General features: G+C 33.3%; 1 protein-coding gene across 2 annotated transcripts in view; it reads left to right on the top strand.

Moving 5' to 3' along the window:
• The window catches only part of LOC150081270 (uncharacterized), a 51,862-nt gene extending 34,685 nt beyond the window's left edge, over positions 1–17,177 (top strand). For both annotated transcript variants that reach the window (XM_090379015.1, XM_090379016.1), the window contains exons 6-9: positions 6,603–6,714; positions 9,655–9,919; positions 12,366–12,563; positions 16,998–17,177. In XM_090379015.1, coding sequence (XP_090235141.1) covers positions 6,603–6,714; positions 9,655–9,919; positions 12,366–12,563; positions 16,998–17,092 — 670 coding nt within the window. In that variant the 3' untranslated portion in view covers positions 17,093–17,177. The remainder of the gene's footprint in view (positions 1–6,602; positions 6,715–9,654; positions 9,920–12,365; positions 12,564–16,997) is intronic.
• The last annotated feature ends 336 nt before the right edge of the window (positions 17,178–17,513 follow it).

The following is a 17,513-nucleotide window of genomic DNA, read 5'->3' as shown; positions in this document are numbered from 1 at the left end:
AAACTTCTGATTAAAAACATGTAAAATTAAAACCCCTATTAGTAGGCTGTGTCGGCCCAATGTAGCAATTAAGTAAAGAAGCAGGGTAATATTTTAAGGCAGGTATTGAAAGAGTTTATTAGAAATAGGTGTTATTCAATTAAAAATTATACTAGCTACTTTTAAATCAATTCATGGATAAACATAGTCATTTCTAAAAAAGCCTTTTGTACAAAAATTGCAGGAGGTGCAATATGGTCCCAGGCAGTAATGGTATAACATCTGAATGCAAAGTAGCATTATTTTCTAAAACTATTTCAATGCTTATTTCATTTACAATATTGAATAGTATCCTTACTTCCTTAGTCAATTGCATCCAAATTAAAATTTTACAAGTAACCACATAGTCTTCTTTACATTGAAGAGAATGATAACTGGTTTGTTTCCATTGTGAGGTCATTAGTATTACAGATGCTATTACTACTGTTGCAGAATTGTTTCAAATATTACTCTTCACTGAAGAAAAAAATTACTCTCAGTTATTTTGGCATGGCACAGCTGAAATAGCAAAATTGAAACAATAATTTGTCTATGCACAGTCAGTTCTGTTATAACGCGCATTTTGGCAATGCGAATTTGTTCCAACGCAACTGATATATTAGGGAACAATGCGGGTATAACATGATTTTCGCTTTGGCTCATGTGCGATTTCATCTGCGAGTAACATCAGGTGAATGGAAAACCCGGCACCATGCTAAACATAGTGACCTGTGCAGCAATACATACAAGTTTTCGAAGCTTAAAAAATAAATATCAAATGTGTGAGAGCTATATATCCCATTTACCATAGTTGTATTGATCGGAGACACACTGTTGTCATTCACTGTATTCACAAGATATTGTAGGCAGACTCGTGTTTTTACGACCTGGCATTTTTCAGTTCGAACAGAAATTTCTTGAGGCATGAGCAGAGGAGGACATTTCTGGAGGTCACTACCATAAAACAAAAACAATTTGCAGTTCCTGGTTTATTGGACTTTTCTGTTAGTACAAAACGGGTAGTAAATTCAATCTTATTGCATTTGCAATAATACCGATAGCTGGAATTCTGTGGGTTTTTACTTTATTATGGTGAAATGTGTTTTTCCATTTCATGAAATCTTTAATCATATAAAAAACAAATAAAATTTCAGAATCTTCTCTTCATTCCTATTTTTTAAGCTTCATAAACTTGTACTCCGTATCTCACTTGTGCAATTTGTGCATACCATATTCGTCATTATTGATTTCTTATCTTTTTTAGTTTTAAATTTTTCAATCCAAAAAGAAAAATGTCAGTGAACTAAAATATTAATTAGTATGTATATATCACAGTGCTATATTTACTATAATATTTATGTATTTATTAGAAATTGAAGATGTTTAAATCTATGTTAGCAATTTTATTGGGTTTCTAACTTTTTAAGAGTTTTACTTATCATACTGAACATTTTTTTGAGTGCTCTGCCCCTATCTCTATTTTTCCCATAAGCCCTGTTGTTTTCAATGCGAGAAATACCATAATGCAGAGGTTTTTAGGAACATATGTACCGCGTTATAGCAGAACTGACTGTATTTTCAGCTAAATAATACATAGTAATACTGTACAGTTGGCATATATATTATAAATAAGAAGAATTATCTATTCAATTTATGCTATACTGCATTGAGATTGAAAGAAATAATTTTCAGAAGCACTGTTTCTTTCAGTCTCGGTGCACAGTAGTATAAATTGAGTAGATTTTTTAATTCTGTGTATTTATGCCCTTAAATTATGTAGTTATTATATAGGATTATTTCAAGTACATTTCAAATAATGTGCCCATTTATGTATGAACTGTCTTGAAATTTATCCAGTATGTATGCACCTGTTAGCCATTGTTGTTCAGTTTTGGCTTACAAAAGTTGAAATTGAATAAATTCTCTGGAATTCTGATTCAGAAGTTTATAAAACTGAATTAAGTGCTACAGGAATAGATTTGGAGAATATTATTGCTTCAAAAAAAAAAAACAATGAGTTTATATTTTTTAACAATATTTTACATTATTTTTTTTCTTTTTTGGTTTGATTTTTGGCAATTACTTTATGCTGGACAATCAAATAAAAATAAAAAATTAATATTTAAAAGTGTTTATGTACATAACTCATTTTCACAAAACTTCCAGATTTTATAAAGAAACTCACTGGTGAAAGGGTTAAATTTATAATATATATATTTATTCAAAATTGAGATTCCTGTGCAACTCATTTTATGTTATAATTTCCTCTACATGATTTTTGCTAGTATAGCATTTCATGTATTTTGGGGCATCTGTCAACAATAACTGCATTTAAGGTTAATTTAAAAAATTCAGCACTCTAAAATTTCGAACATATAAAATCAAGCCATACTTTTGTAACCAAATTTTAATAAGAAAAAAAAAAAAAGATTTGAATTAAATGGTTAAAAGTTCTTATCAAAAATTGAAGTGTCAAAAATTTTAATGTTCCCAAGGAAATACAGATTTTTTGACTCTTACTTAGATTCCAAAACAGCCTAAAGATGGAGAAAAAAAAATTGTCATTTATAATATGAAAGAACAGTTCTAACTACTGGGAAATTTAAATTCCTCTTTTAAAGACAACTATGGTCTATAATTAAAATGGCACCTCCGTAGCCAGGTGGGCAGGAGAAGCAGTGCGTAGCACACGCTTCTTGATTAGACTGGGGTTCAAGCCCATGACCACCAAATACAGAAGATGTGGAAAGGTCAGGGAATGACCACCGCATATCCCCAGTGCAATATGGCCTTAGTTGCTAATGCTCCTAAAAACCAAATAACAAACAAACATAATTAAAATAATGAACAGTTATTTTTCTATAAAGACTAATGTGGTTATATCTTCAGACTATTATATAAAGAGGTACACTAAATATGCCACAACAATAATATGGCAGATTAATGCTGCAATTATAGTCATACTTGGCAAGGTGAAATTCTGCTACCAAAGGTACCAAGAAAACCCCAATATTCAATATAAAATAAAATAAGATTAGCAACATTCACCCCCAGCATGGCAAATACATCCCCCACCCACCAATGCACAAGTGCCGCTTTCATAATAAATGAAATAAACAAAAACAGAGAACTCCCGACTATCTGAACTCAGCTCTTCAAAGTGACATCATCACTGGTAACAAAAACTTCATTTTCCTTCATTGTCAGCACCTCTTAATATTGGTCACCATCATCCAACTTAAACTCCTCAAATTCTCCAACAAAATCCATATGTTCCTTCAAATTGTCCATCCCTCAATGTTGCTATCACATTCATTTGCTGGCCCATGTTTTTCAGTGATATTCTCATTCAAAGCCATTCTTTGTGAAGAAATTGATTATTACATTTGATGCAGTATACTATCCCAAGCAATAACAATGTTATGAATCCAAGACTGTGACTGAAAATTGTTCCCCATGTTTTGAGTCAAATATCTTACCAGGTAGGTATTTATGCTCTCTTGAGGTTATAAATAATGCCTTGATCCAGTTACTGCATAAAACTGATTGTATCGAAGGTATGTTCTTCGCATGCTTGTGTGTGTGTCTCAATAGAATGTAATAGCAAGCAATCAGCATGCATCATCTGGTCAGGACAGTTTTGGTCAACTGTTTGCTTAGCATGAATTATTGCATATGGTTTAATAGCTAACACCATATGATCTCCATAGACAGATAGACAGACTTTGCTCTCCACTTCCTCACTAGGATGAAGGTAGTAAATATGTGCAATGTGCAGCCTTGGAATACTTTGGGTAATATGACTGGAAAGTCACATTACCCAAAGCATTCCAAGTGATCTAGAGTCATCAAGACGTTCTTTATTTTTCTGAAATTATTCTTCTGTCTTACTCTTAATAACTAATTGAAAAAAATTTGACTACAAATCAAGCACTTCTATTGGCCTCATAATCACATGGAAGTTGGTTAGCTACTTTGGGGTGCAGTTTTATACTGATGTCTGCAGTAAAAAACTGCACTCCAAACATAACAGAATAATAATTCTTTCTTTACTTAATTTTCCACCACTGCAAGACTCTTCAGAAAATGGAGTTAGGAATAAATTAAACTTTAATTAATTAGGATCATACCAAGCTTTATATTAACCAAAAAATAATAATTAATTTCTCACAGGATAAAAAGAGACTTTTTTGCTATGCATTACTGAATTTTGTAATAAATATGTATTTAATCTGTTGCTTATCAGGTGAATAATATTTACTGTTTATAAAAGGGAATTTTGTATGAACTGAGTTAGTATTAATGAGTTTCTGCTGTTACAAGAAAGCAAGCATTAGCCAAAAAAAAAAAAAAAAAAAAAACCTACCCACCTCATCTGCCCGTTCCCTCTAGTGATGTCTAATTCTTCTTTAAATTTATTCATACTATCCACAACACTAGATGGAGGTTTGTTCCAATAATCAATTACTCCTCTCTGGCTGAAAGCAAATTTTTGCACGTCTATCCTGTAGCCATCCTTTTTTCAATTTTCATCTCTTTATGTGTGTGTTGTCTGAAAAAGAGTAAGGATACCATCAACATTTAGTTCACTCAGTCCATTTAAAGCCTTAAGTACTTCAGTGAGGTCTCCTCACATTTGCCTGATTTCCAAGCGCTACAATTTGCAGAAATGAAGTCTTTTATGGTTCGAATACTCTTTTTTGTCCTTGACTGATCTGGTTGCCAGTCTACAACACAGGATGATGGTTATGTGAGAAGAGCACATTGCTGACTATTGCTGTGATAGTGCAGCAAGCAAGCAATCAGCATGCATCATCTGGCCAGGACAGTTTTGGTCAACTGTTTGCTTAGCATGAATTATTGCATATGGTTCAATAGCTAACACCATATGATCTCCATAGACAGATAGACAGACTTTGCTCTCCACTTCCTCACTAGGATGAAGGTAGTAAATATGTGCAATGTGCAGCTTTGGAATACTTTGGGTAATATGACTGGAAGTCACATTACCCCAAGCATTCCAAGCTTTTCTGTGCTATTACCCAAAGCATTCCAAGCAGATATCATTTAAAATTTTGTTCATTTATCATTCTGAAATGGAAATATGTCTAGAAAGACGTCTTTCTGTTTCTTTTCTATCCCAATATTTTAATATTACAATGTACTTTCTTCATGTTTTTCCATGGAAACTAACTTTGACACAATTTTAACAAGTACCAATACTTTTCCAACTGCACATTTCACCCTACAACAAGTATGTGTACAGTTATAACTTGTCTGTCTACAGTTACTACAATTGACTACTGCACTGTAAAAGTGGAAACAGAAGGCAAACTTTTTTTTGATGAATCTGAAGTACAAAAATATGATAGTACCTATGAACATTCCCAGTAGCATCAACAGCAGTTAAAATTAAACAAGCAATTACAAAGCATGTACAAGAAAAATTTCACTACTGCTGCAGTTTAAAATACTCATTGTTTTCACAGAATTACTCAGTATTTAACATTATCAGTGTGATGGTGCATTAAAAATTCTGTTGTAAACCATAATCAGAATATCTTTTCACTATATATATATATATATATTCATACTCGTATATACATCAAAAAATTTGGGGATTGATTTTGAAATTGTGGCATTGTAGTGAGTTGCAATATGTTCAGTGACTCATCTAGACATAGTAAAATGTGAATAACCTGTTTATATGCAACCAGTGTGAATTGGTTTAAAATCACTCATTTTAAAATGAGTGATTTTAGTGATTAGCAAATTTTCATAATTTTTTTTTTTTTTTTTTTTTTTTATATTAAGGAACATGAACAGAAACCCACTAAATGTTAAAAACAGTTTTCAGAGAAGATGCTATGTGTCATTCAAAGACTTTTCGGTGGTTTTCATCAAAGTTTAAAGTGAGTCACTTTTCCCGTGAAAGATGATCCTTGTTCTGTACACCCTTCAAAAATCAATAACTCAAATACATGTTCATGATTTGATTGATTTTTTAACTATTTTTGAAGTTTCTAGTGAAACTTCACAAATGTCGCATTAAGTATTTCTTATGCGATGTGTCAAAATCAATTTTTAACACAAAATTTAGGAATGTGATGCATTTCAGCAAAGTTTGTGCCTTGCATCCCCATTGACAATCACAGACAGCATTATGACATAGACCCCTACCCACTCAGCACTTTCCATTCAAGAATTTCTTGGGAAGCACTCTGTCACTGTGGTTCCCCTATCTACTGCATTCACCTGATTTAGTTCCTGTGATTCCCCCCCTCCTCCAGTCTTAAAGCTCCATTGAAAAGCTACAAATTTTTCAACAACTAAGGAATTATTCAGAATGCAGCACAGGAACTGTTAGCAATTCCAAAATAAGCTTATCAGGAATACTTTTAGAAGTTTCTGAAGCAGCGGAATCTGTACATATGGTGTCAAGGAGATTATTTGAAGGGAAATCTATCTGAATAGCCAGTAAACTTCATAATTTCTCAAATATTAGTTCAGTCCCCGAACTTTTTGATCACGCCTCATATATGTTTTATAATTAGTTTTATGTATAGTTCATTAATTTCTAATAGGGAACAACAGGAAATGATAGAAAGAGCTAAGGAAGAACAAAGCCAAGATGAGCTAGATGATGATAGAGATGTAATCGTAGGCAACCCATTTAAACCTGTTTCCCAAATAAAGGTATTCTTTTGAAAGAATTTTTTGCTTATCATATCATATGCCATTAATTGTGAAATTTTGATTTGATATACTTTCCATCTTGAATGTTTAACTCTTTTGGGAGTAAACATGTTGATCTGCAGATTTTGTGTGTCGGCTATGGTGAGTATGTATGATTTTGGAGGTAATTTCAAATAAATCAAATTTTTTATGTATGAACTGCCTTTTAAATTTTTCTAGTGCATGCCGTCATCTCTTATCTGCATTTCCAACTAATAGTAGATGTGGTTGTAATAGATAGCAGAATGAACTTCAGAAGAGGACCTACACATGGGAGGGATCCTCATCTGATTTTTTCCAATTTTTTTTAAAAAATTTTAAAAATTTGGTTTTTATTTTTGACAATAATTTTATATTAATGATGAGCAATCAAATCAAAATAAGAAGAAATTAATATTTAATTGTATTATATAAAAATTTTTAATTTTTAGAAAACTTAAAAAAGTATTTCTTCAAAAAAAACACAAGAATATAATGAAATTCATGCCAAAGAACTCACCCTTATTGAAAACTCCCTATAGCAACACTTTGGAAAAGTTTAAAGTGTATATTCTTACTGCCTTTTTCTACATTTTTTTTTTTGCTTGACATTTATATCTTTTCTATAAACTGTATAATATTGGTAAAAGGTTGGCCCTAACTGAAAATATCTTTAACCCTCTCAATAGTTATGCTGCGTTGAGACCAAGCTCTCTCTGGCTTTGCTAAGCCTGAGAACAAAATCATGAGTTGATTTATAATGTGCAAGCTGATCCACACATTTATACTTTCTGCTTTTCTGAGCAAAATGTCTGAGAATGGAAGGGCTCCTTATAGATGTAGATTTTATTCTTGCCATCTACTTTAAATGAACATATCTGTATGTTCTGTAACAGTGGCATTAATTGTATCTGATACTATACAGTAAACCCCTGCTATTCGCGGGGGTTACGTTCCTGAGAACTGCCGCGATTACCGAAAATGCGAATACTGAGTTATGGCTCCCATAGTAATAAAGGGGTTCCGTTCCAAAGTATGAAATATATAAGAAAAACTAGTCTAAAATTTTGTCTACGTATTATATGTACCTTCATAATATGACTATGTACATGGTGAAATGCAAGCCATATGGCATCGAAATGAAAATAAGAAACAATTTAATATTAAATGTAATATTTATTAAAAATTTCAAACAAATCTTTCAAACCAGCGTCTTTGCTAGCTAAAAAACTTATCCCACCAGTGCTATCACCAGTTTCGCTAAAGTGTTGATAAAGGTGTTTTGCCTTTTCACGAATGATAAGTGAACTTAACGGAATTTTATTTTGAGTTTGGTCTTCTATCCACAGATTTAAAGGTTTTTCCATTTTTTCTAATTTAACATCACGAGTTACAGAGCAAATTTTTGAAGCAATTAGCGCGTTTTCGTGGACACTACGGCGGATTTTTTCTTCCGATTTTTTGATTGATCGTACCGTTGACTCATTGATTTTATAATGTTTTTACAATGAGGAGACACTTTCACCATTAGAAATTGTCTAATAACTCAATTTTATTCACTAATGTCATCACCTTCTTTGATCTTTTCACATTTCCCTTGTTATTCGTAGCCATATTTTTGTACGGGTTAGAAAGAACTTGTCCACAATAAAGTCGCTTTCTTCCATTAACAAACTCGAAAAGGTCTGTTTTACACTGCAAAATGGTAGATTTATCACTTTTGTAAGCTTATCAATTTATAAATTGATAAATTTATTCAATTTATAAGCATACAAATTAAAAGTAAACGACGAAACCTTCATGACAAGCGCATAACACATACTGAACAAGGATTAGCGAGAAACATCCACGCTCGCGATTTTGTCACCCCTCTCCCCCCATCCACTGAGCGCTGTTTTGACCGGGGAAGATAATTTTAGCCACGCCCACGTTTTTTATGGTGGAAAATGTTCACGGCGCTTTAAAATTCAAATTTTTTTAGGTTTCATTTTATATTAAATCAGCGACCGCAAATAGCGGGGGTTTACTGTACTCTGTTATTTTGATTTAATAGTTTTCTTTCTTTAAAATTATTCTATTGTGTGTGTGTGTGTGTGTGTGTGTGTGTGTGTGTGTGTGTGTGTGTGTGTGTGTGTGATGAGTAGCATAAGCTAAATCATATCATAGGTCAATACAGGGAAGAATAGCTGTGCAGATGAGGCTAGGACAACTCTGCACAATGTTAGCAAAGAGAATACTTATCCCTGTATATTGAGGAATAGTTGATGGAGGTTATGTTTATGAAGAAGTGCTTATTAGTATTTTTAAATTCTCTCAGTCTGGTACTGAGTTGGTAAAATGTGTTTTCACATTATGTCACTTTCACTTTATCAGATGCTCTTTTTCTTTAAAAATTTTTCTGCTTCTTTTCTGAATATAAATGCTATGCTGTATAGTCAAATTACATTTGAATAAAATCTTCATTTCTTTTGCACCATTATGGCAGTATGCAACACAATTGTCAGACATACTGTGAATTGGGAAAGCATACAGGTTGGATAAGATACCATGTGCCACAACAAACTGAGAATTGTTTTATTGGTTACTTTTAAAAGAAAAAAAAAGAAGCTTTAAATACAACTTGTTGGGTGACTCTACCAGTGTATAAAAAACTCGAGCTGTACAGAGTTACTATGGCTGTAGTAACTCTGTGGAATTCAATAACAATGAAATTTCATAACAATAGTTGTCACACCAATGAGAACTTGTTTTTGGATGCTGTTAGACTATTCTCATATAGATGAAGTTCCTCAGTAATTGGTTGCCAAAGTGTTTAGTGCTTCTTTAATTGTGCCCACAAGGCATCCATAATATTAAATATTATAAAGTAATTTTTGCTGCTTATGCATAAAGAAATGAATTTAGTTCTTTTCTTTACTTTAGGAAGACCTTGCAAAAAAAGAACTTAAAAAAAAGTTTAATGCCTCTCCTCAAGTACCTCCAGGTGCAAGGGTTATTCATGTAAGCCCAACACACAGTGCAGATGAAGAGCAGAAAGGAGCAAGTTATATCTCACTAGAAGCTATGCCAAACATATTCTCAGAGTCTGAGGGCGATAGCAAAGGCCTTAGTTCTACGGATATAGAAGGTGATATGGTTAATGGAGGTCTTTTGCCATCCTTATCTCCACTTGAAGGAGTTCCTGAAAGTAAGAAAGCTTTTCATAATTTTTAAATTTCACAAATAATGGAATTTTCAAAAATAAATGCTGTCCTTAAAAGAAGATAATTATTCTGATATGTGTCGACATGATAGCAAATTAAATTCTTAATATGGAAATGTGGAACACACAAACTCATGCTAATTATACTCAACTAAATTTGTTTAAAATTCTTCAAAATAAATTAATTTAAATGTACAATAGTCAATGTTTTGGAACCTCCTTGGGCTCTGTTTTTCTCAATATTGAGGTTTTGGTGAATTAAGATGTAACCAAGATGTTTTGTTTTAAGTAACTGAGAACCAGGCATCCTAGTTACATCTCAATCTATCCATACTTCAGTTTTCATGTTCCATCATAGTTACATCTTAACCTGCATCATTCCTAGTTGCATCTTAACTCATCCAAACTTTCTTGAAAAGAAAGAGCCCAAAGAGATTTCAAAATGTTGACTGTTTTGTGCTTGACTTAATTTAGTTTGAAGATTTATTTTTCTAAAAATAAATAAATCATAAACCATTGTTAGATTAAAGCAAAATGTTATTAAAACACTCATTTTAATGTGTCATAATGATGCACAAAGACAAATTTGTGTCTAAAATTATGCAAATGAGTTTGAGCAGCCAAAATGGCATCAATGATCCATGCGTGTGATTCCATGGGTATAGGTGTGACATTGACTCCTCATGTCGAGAATATTAATTAGTGCCAGAGATATCAATTCTTATTCTTGTGTAAGAGCTAATGCCAGCTCAGTGAGGGTTTACAAAAAAAGTCTAGATTCACTATTCCTGTAAAAGGGCAAGCATAGGGATCCTATCTTATAGATATGAAAGTACCTCATGGGAACATGTGAAAATCTCTACAACCACTGACAGTGATTCCTGTTCACACCATTAAACCACCACCACCTTCAAATGGTCTTTTTTTTGCAGTGTTACCAGAATGGAATCTAGTTCCCCGTTCCTCTAGATGAAAATGCATTGAGAATTGAATGGAAGGTTGTATCTCACTTCATCAGTGAACAGCATCTATACCCATTGCTCCTGGGTCCAGTTGATGTGCTATCAGTGCCAATTCAAACAGGATCTTTTAGGTATATAGATCAAGGTAACAGATCTAGTTGTTGTGCAAAAGACCCCTCTCATGAAGCCCTCTGTAGATAGTATGCCCAGATACAAACTTTTTATAGATCCAGAAAGCTCTAATGCATTTGCTTGCTGTTTAAGTCACTATGACACCTTACATTTAGACAGGTCAAATAACAGTTATGTTTTGCAGAAGTGATACCTGGACAACTTCAGACAGGTCTCTGAAAGACTGTGTGTTTTGGAATGGTTCCACAGTCTGCTTAGCTGCAAGTCACATTCAACCACCTGGCTACTTTAGCTTGACTTTGTCTTGCCTCTATTCTCCCCATTGCTGTCTGCCACAAAGAATAATGGCATGTTTGGCATCTTCACAATGATGGCTTTCTTGAAACTGATAGTGCAGTCAACAACATGAAATACTCAGTTTCTGGAAATGGGTTGTTTTTATCTGGTTATCCAATTTGCACATTGTACCACGTTTGTGCCTTTTTGTCAGCCTGAGATAGTTTTTGTTTTGTAATTTTTAAAATGTATTTGCCTTTTTGTGTTGTCTGTATTCTGTGAATACTTATTTTAGTTGATTCTAACAAGAACTTTAATTTTATAATATTTGTTTGTAATCAGCCTGATTCTGCATGATTAACATTATTTTCTGCCCTTCATTCCTGAAATTGTTTAGTCCCCTAACACGGCACTTTTTTTTTTTTTTTTGTCCCAAACAAATTTCTTGCATCTTGACATTGTGGTTCTTGATAACCATGTATTATGGTCTGTGTAGTTAAACTCTGAGTAACACCTGCATTTTACATGTTTCTCTGAGAAAGATTTATGAATAATCTTTGAAATGTCAATGTAATTAAAATATCACAATATTGTTTCTTTTGTCAACCATTAACAGTGATTCATTGATAATTGTCTGCACAATAAATAAAATAAATTTTCTGTTTATACTCCGGCACGACAACCAAGTCAGTAGAGTTTACAATAAATCGTCAATACAAATATTTATTGTATTTAGTAGTCACGGGCTTGAGCCCCGGTCCGCTCAAGGAACGCGTGCTATGCACCCTCGCTCCTGACCACTAGGCTACGTCAGGCCTGATGTAATTTAGAAACAATTCTATGCTCTTACATTGCTTCTATTTGTTCCTTCGTCTTTTTTTTTTTTTTACTTAGCTTATTTTGTGAAAAACATTTGATCCTTGAAAAGCTAATTACAAAATAGTTTGGTAGATATGAGACAGTTTGTAATTATTAATGAGTAGTAGTAAAAAAGAAATATTAATTTTCTTAATTTCTGATTTAGATAATAATCTCCTAAATAATTTCAATACATATTACAGATTCCAAAGAGAAAAAGAAAAAACCAAAGAAACTTAAGAAACACTTCAAGAATAAAGTGGTACCAGGAAATTCAACTCTTACTGATTTGAAAGCAAGAGAGCTTCCTCCTTTGCGACATATCAGCAACGGTAGTCATGATACTTGGCATAACAGTTCAGAGTCTCTAGTGCCTTTGCCACCATCACCAACACATCAAGGTTTGTATGAGGTTCAATTTGTCTTTAAAAATATCAGTGGATTGTTTTGAAGGTTATGATTGTTTTTGCCTTTGCCATAGACAGAGTAGGATCTATTGTAGACAGTAATTTTGTATCAAAACTTTTTTTAAGAATATTGCTTTTTAACAAAGATTTTTTACAGAACTTTGCTTTTTGTTGAAGAAATTAATCTTAGAGATCGTACGAAGAAATCACTTATCAAAACATTAGCATTATTAGAGGCATATGATGCAAGAAAGCAAGCTTATACAGCATCAGCGAAAAAAAAAAAAAAAGAAATTTCCCATTTCACCCATCTGATCACTCCAAATGTTGTCTAGCTCAGCCTTAAATTTATTTAAGCTATGAACTTCCACATCAGCAGATGGAAGTCTGTTCCAGCAATCAATTACCCACTGGCTAAAGACAAACTTCCGCACATTTATTCTACAACTGTCTTTCCTCGATTTGAATCTAGGCCCCCCTCAGGTTCTTAGTCTGAGCAAGCAGAAGTATCCCATCAGTACTGAGCCTGCTCAAACCATTCAAGGCCTTATACACCTCAATCAGATCACCTCGCAGTTGCCGTCTCCAGATGCTGCAACTTGCAGAACTTAAACCTTTCTTTGTAAGCACACCCATTTGTTCTTCTCACCAATCTTGTTGTCCTTCACTGTACTTGTTCTAGCAACTCTACATCCTTTCTAAAATGAGGCCTCCAGACCTGTACGCAGTACTCGAGGTGTGGCCTGACGATTGCCTTATACAAAGGGATAATCACCTCTTTGCTCTGCTAGCAAAATTCGTATATATCATTGATAAAACTCCTTGACCTTCTCTGGCAGCCAGTCTGCACTGCTCAGAGAAGTTCATATCTGACTGCACAATTAGCCCCCAGGTCTTTTTCATTCTCCACCTCTCTGAGTGTAGTACCACACAGTTGGTACATTTCTCTTGGGTTATTGCTACCCATATGCAGTACTTTGCATTTGTCAATGTTAAACTTTAGTTGCCACCTCTCAACCCATCTGCTGAACTTTTCTAGATCCTGTTGCAGTAACATACCACCCTTACTGTCATTAACAACCCTACCAACTTTGTATCATCTGCAAACTTGGACATTAAACCTGATATACCTTCATCGATAAATACACAAAACAACCATGGGCCCCCGCAGCAAACCCTGGGGGACTTCACTAATAACATTAGTCCACGTAGAGCAGTGTCCATTTATACATAGAGTGAAAAAGCTTTATCAAGTGCAAGTGGTAGGATATTTGAATGGTACAAGTGCTTCAAACATGGATGTGATAACCCTTGGAATGGTGCAACATCTTGGAGGCCTGCACATCAACAAATGTGAACTTATTTCTGAATTAGAAATATTATTTGGTCATGTAACAATTGAAAACATAGCCTTTCAAGTTGTAATATCATGATAATTTCCAAGTCATCATATCTGATATTTTAAATATTAAGAAATTTACTTCATGCAGTTCCTTTGTTACCATGTTTCCAACAACAGATCAGTTAGAAACAAGGGATGAACTTGCAAAAGAACTGGTTAAAATTTTTAATATTACTGACTGGAGATGAAATGTGATGTTATCTTTATGACCTACAGATATAATGCCAGTTCTCTCAGGTAGAAAAAAATTATTCAGATTAACAGGTAAATGTAAGATTATATTATGTTAAATTATTGTTTTGACTATAAAAAGTATAAATTCATTGTGAATTTATATCAGGAGGCATGACTGCATACTTAGAAATCATTAAATACATGAAAGATTAATACTGGAATGGCTGAATGATGCCAGGAAGCAGACATTTTTGCATCTGCCAGTGGCGCATTATGGCCTTTGCTGTCCTTGTGCCGTAAAGCCCTTAAACAACAACAGCAGCATCTGCCAATAAAAAAAATCTCCAGTCACTCATACTTTCCCCATTCTGAAAAAAGTGACTGTCTAATTCTGATTTGAATTTTACTTGAACAGAGTAAAAAAATTTTGAACATATAAAAATTGGAAATTACTACATTACAATGCTTCTGCTGATCATAGTGATTTTCTAGTGAAGCAGGAGTTATGACAGCTGTGATTATAATCAAGGAACTCTCAGAAATGTATGAAGAAACTTTTCTTCAATAATATAATTGATAGGGATAAAAATGTGTTAATAACCAAGGTCATTACTTTGAAAATTGATGTGTACTTGTTTAAATAAAAATTGTCCTGGAAATTTTTTGATTTTTACGTTGTATAAATTTATTGTGCACTTAGTGCAGCAAATTTAAATTCATTTATTGAATAATCATTTTAATGCATATTTAAGTTATTTAAATTTAAAAATTAAAATTTATCATTGCATAATCAAGAGATTGGAATGTGATATATGTGGAAAAGAAATGTTACTGATTTTCATTGTTTGAATTAACTAATCAATTTTCCCAAATAGCCAATGAATTTTTTTTTTTTTTTCTGTTTATATGACTCTGAAACTTGCTCTAACTGCCTTCTATTAAATGTTAAATAGCGAAATCCCTTTTATAAACTTCCTTATCAAGCACCAACCTGTTTAACATAACAAAAAAGTGCAAGCACTTTTTATTGTAAGCAGTATAATTCTGCATCATTTTTTAAACTATGCTATTTTGACAAGTGAACTAAATATGTTAAAGCTTTAATAGCGAATACAAAAAAATTATACTTTTTTTTTTAAAAATCCGTCCATCCGTTAACATATAACTTGACTCCCAGTGAACAAATTTTTGTAAAATCCACTAAAAAAGTACTGTGTATGTTTTAAAATTTTGAAATTGTCAGTTTCTTAGAGTGAACATACTTCCAAACGAGTCATTGTTTGTAGAGGAAACCAGTTTATAGTGCAGTACTATGAACAGGCAAAACAAAACTGCTCAGCTAATCAAGGCATCACACATTTCAAGCAATGTCATGTGACCACACCTTATAAGTTTTAATTTCTGTGAGCTTTTTGAAATGCATATGGGCTGTCTTTATAGCAAGTATGCATGTACTGATAACTAATATAACATAAGTTTTTATTTTAGTGGCATGATGCAGGTAAACTGAAATGGAGAATAATGAATATCTAAGCACTTCAACCTGCATATAGAAAAATCGGTCATTATGTTTCTTAAAAGAATACAGATAATTCTCAGGCATTTCATGGTACTTCCTGTAAAACTTCCTTAGTAACTGAATTGCTGTCTTTATTATACCACAACTACACACACACTGACAGATTTCACTTATTGTCTTCATGTCCATCCGTTAACATATAATAACTTGACTCCCAGTGAACAAATGTTCGTAAAATTTTATATTTGGGTCTTTTAGAAAGATTTGTCAAGCCAAATTTTCAAAATCAGACTAATAGGAATTCATCTCTCCCCCACCCCATAAAATCCTTACATAGAAGCATGGAAGAATTAAGAACAGTTCAGATTCCATAGCCTTCCACATAAATCTGCATATAGTTCCAAATGTTCAGGAATTACCCAAAGAAAAACTGGATCAGCACCAAATTTTCAGCATACATTTCAGTGGTCCTTGGGAAGATATAAACACCGTGCTGATTCTGTAGCACCTCCATCTCGCAGATTTCTGCGAAATGGAGGCGTGTGAAATGTGCGAGATGGAGGATATGTGAAAATATGTTTTGGGCATTGCTTAGTAAGCGAAAATCAGATTTATACCAAATTTTTAGTATAATTTTTGTTTGTTTTTGAGAAATTAACCCATTCTCCCCATCCCTTTAAAAAGACCTACTATACAAGTATCACCTCACAACTACCCATCACATGATAAAGTTTTGGTAAACATATTAAGTATAGAAGTTTTAACCCCCGAGCTTTAAAACTTCTATATTTGTTATTCGATAATCAAATGTGCTAGAAATTTAACACAATGCATGCATTACTTAATGCCTGATTTTCCTACAACCTGCAAATTACAGTGTCTGGAGACTAGGCACCGGCGAGGTGATCTGACAGAGGTGTGTAAAGCCTTGAATGGTTTGAGCATGCTCAATGCTGATGGGATTCTGTCTCTTGCTCAGAATAATCACCTGAGAGGGCATAAATTCAAATTGAGGAAAGACAGATGTAGGATAGATGTGCGGAAATTTGCCTTTAGCCAGCGGGCGGTTGGTTGAACAGACTTCCATCCCTTGTTGTGGAAGTTGATAGCCTAAATAAATTTAAGGCTCAGCTGGATAGGTATTTCGAACGGAGGGGTGAAGTGGAAGTTTTTTTTTTTTTGGCTGATGCTGCATAAGCTTGCTTTCTTCCATCATATGCCTCTACTAATGCTAACTTTTATATGTGATTTTGTTTCCCGAGCAGCTTGAATATTTTGTTTTTCATTAGGTTTTTGACAGATATTGCAACTGATTTTTTTTTTTTTCTTTCAGGAAAAATAAATTGGGCCCTTGCAGAAGAACTAATGCCATTTGAAGAAAGAGATGATCCAAGGCAACATACTAAAAGTGAAAGTGTGGTTCGTTGAAGAAAAAACTATTGTATTAAGATTTGCAATATTCTTTTACTGCCACTGGTAAAAAAGATACTCTGAAAACTGTATTTTAGTAACTCCGTCCACATTTGATAACTTCAAGACAATGAAGTGCTTTATGCAGAGCAATTTTATATTTATTTTTGTGTTAGCTTTTAAAGAGCTTGAGGGCCAGTACAAGCCTAGTGAAAAAAATGCAGTGATGTGCAGCCAATCTAGTCATTTGTTTTCAATTCTTGCACAAAACTGTTGGTATTATGTAAGTAATCAGTGTTTTGGACGATGACTAATTTTTATGCTTTTTTTTTAAACAATTAAATGTTGCTATAAATGCATGCTCTATAAAATAAATGTGATTTTATTTTAATGCACCTTTCTTACCAAGGGCTTTGATCAATTTCTATTGAAATTGTTT

This window comes from Mastigoproctus giganteus, chromosome 8 (assembly GCF_048544385.1).
Source record: "Mastigoproctus giganteus isolate SK-2022 chromosome 8, ASM4854438v1, whole genome shotgun sequence".
In the NCBI taxonomy this organism is placed as follows: Eukaryota; Metazoa; Arthropoda; class Arachnida; order Uropygi; family Thelyphonidae; genus Mastigoproctus; species Mastigoproctus giganteus.
The sequence above is the reverse complement of the archived record's forward strand: the minus strand, read 5'-3'. Positions and strand labels throughout refer to the sequence as shown.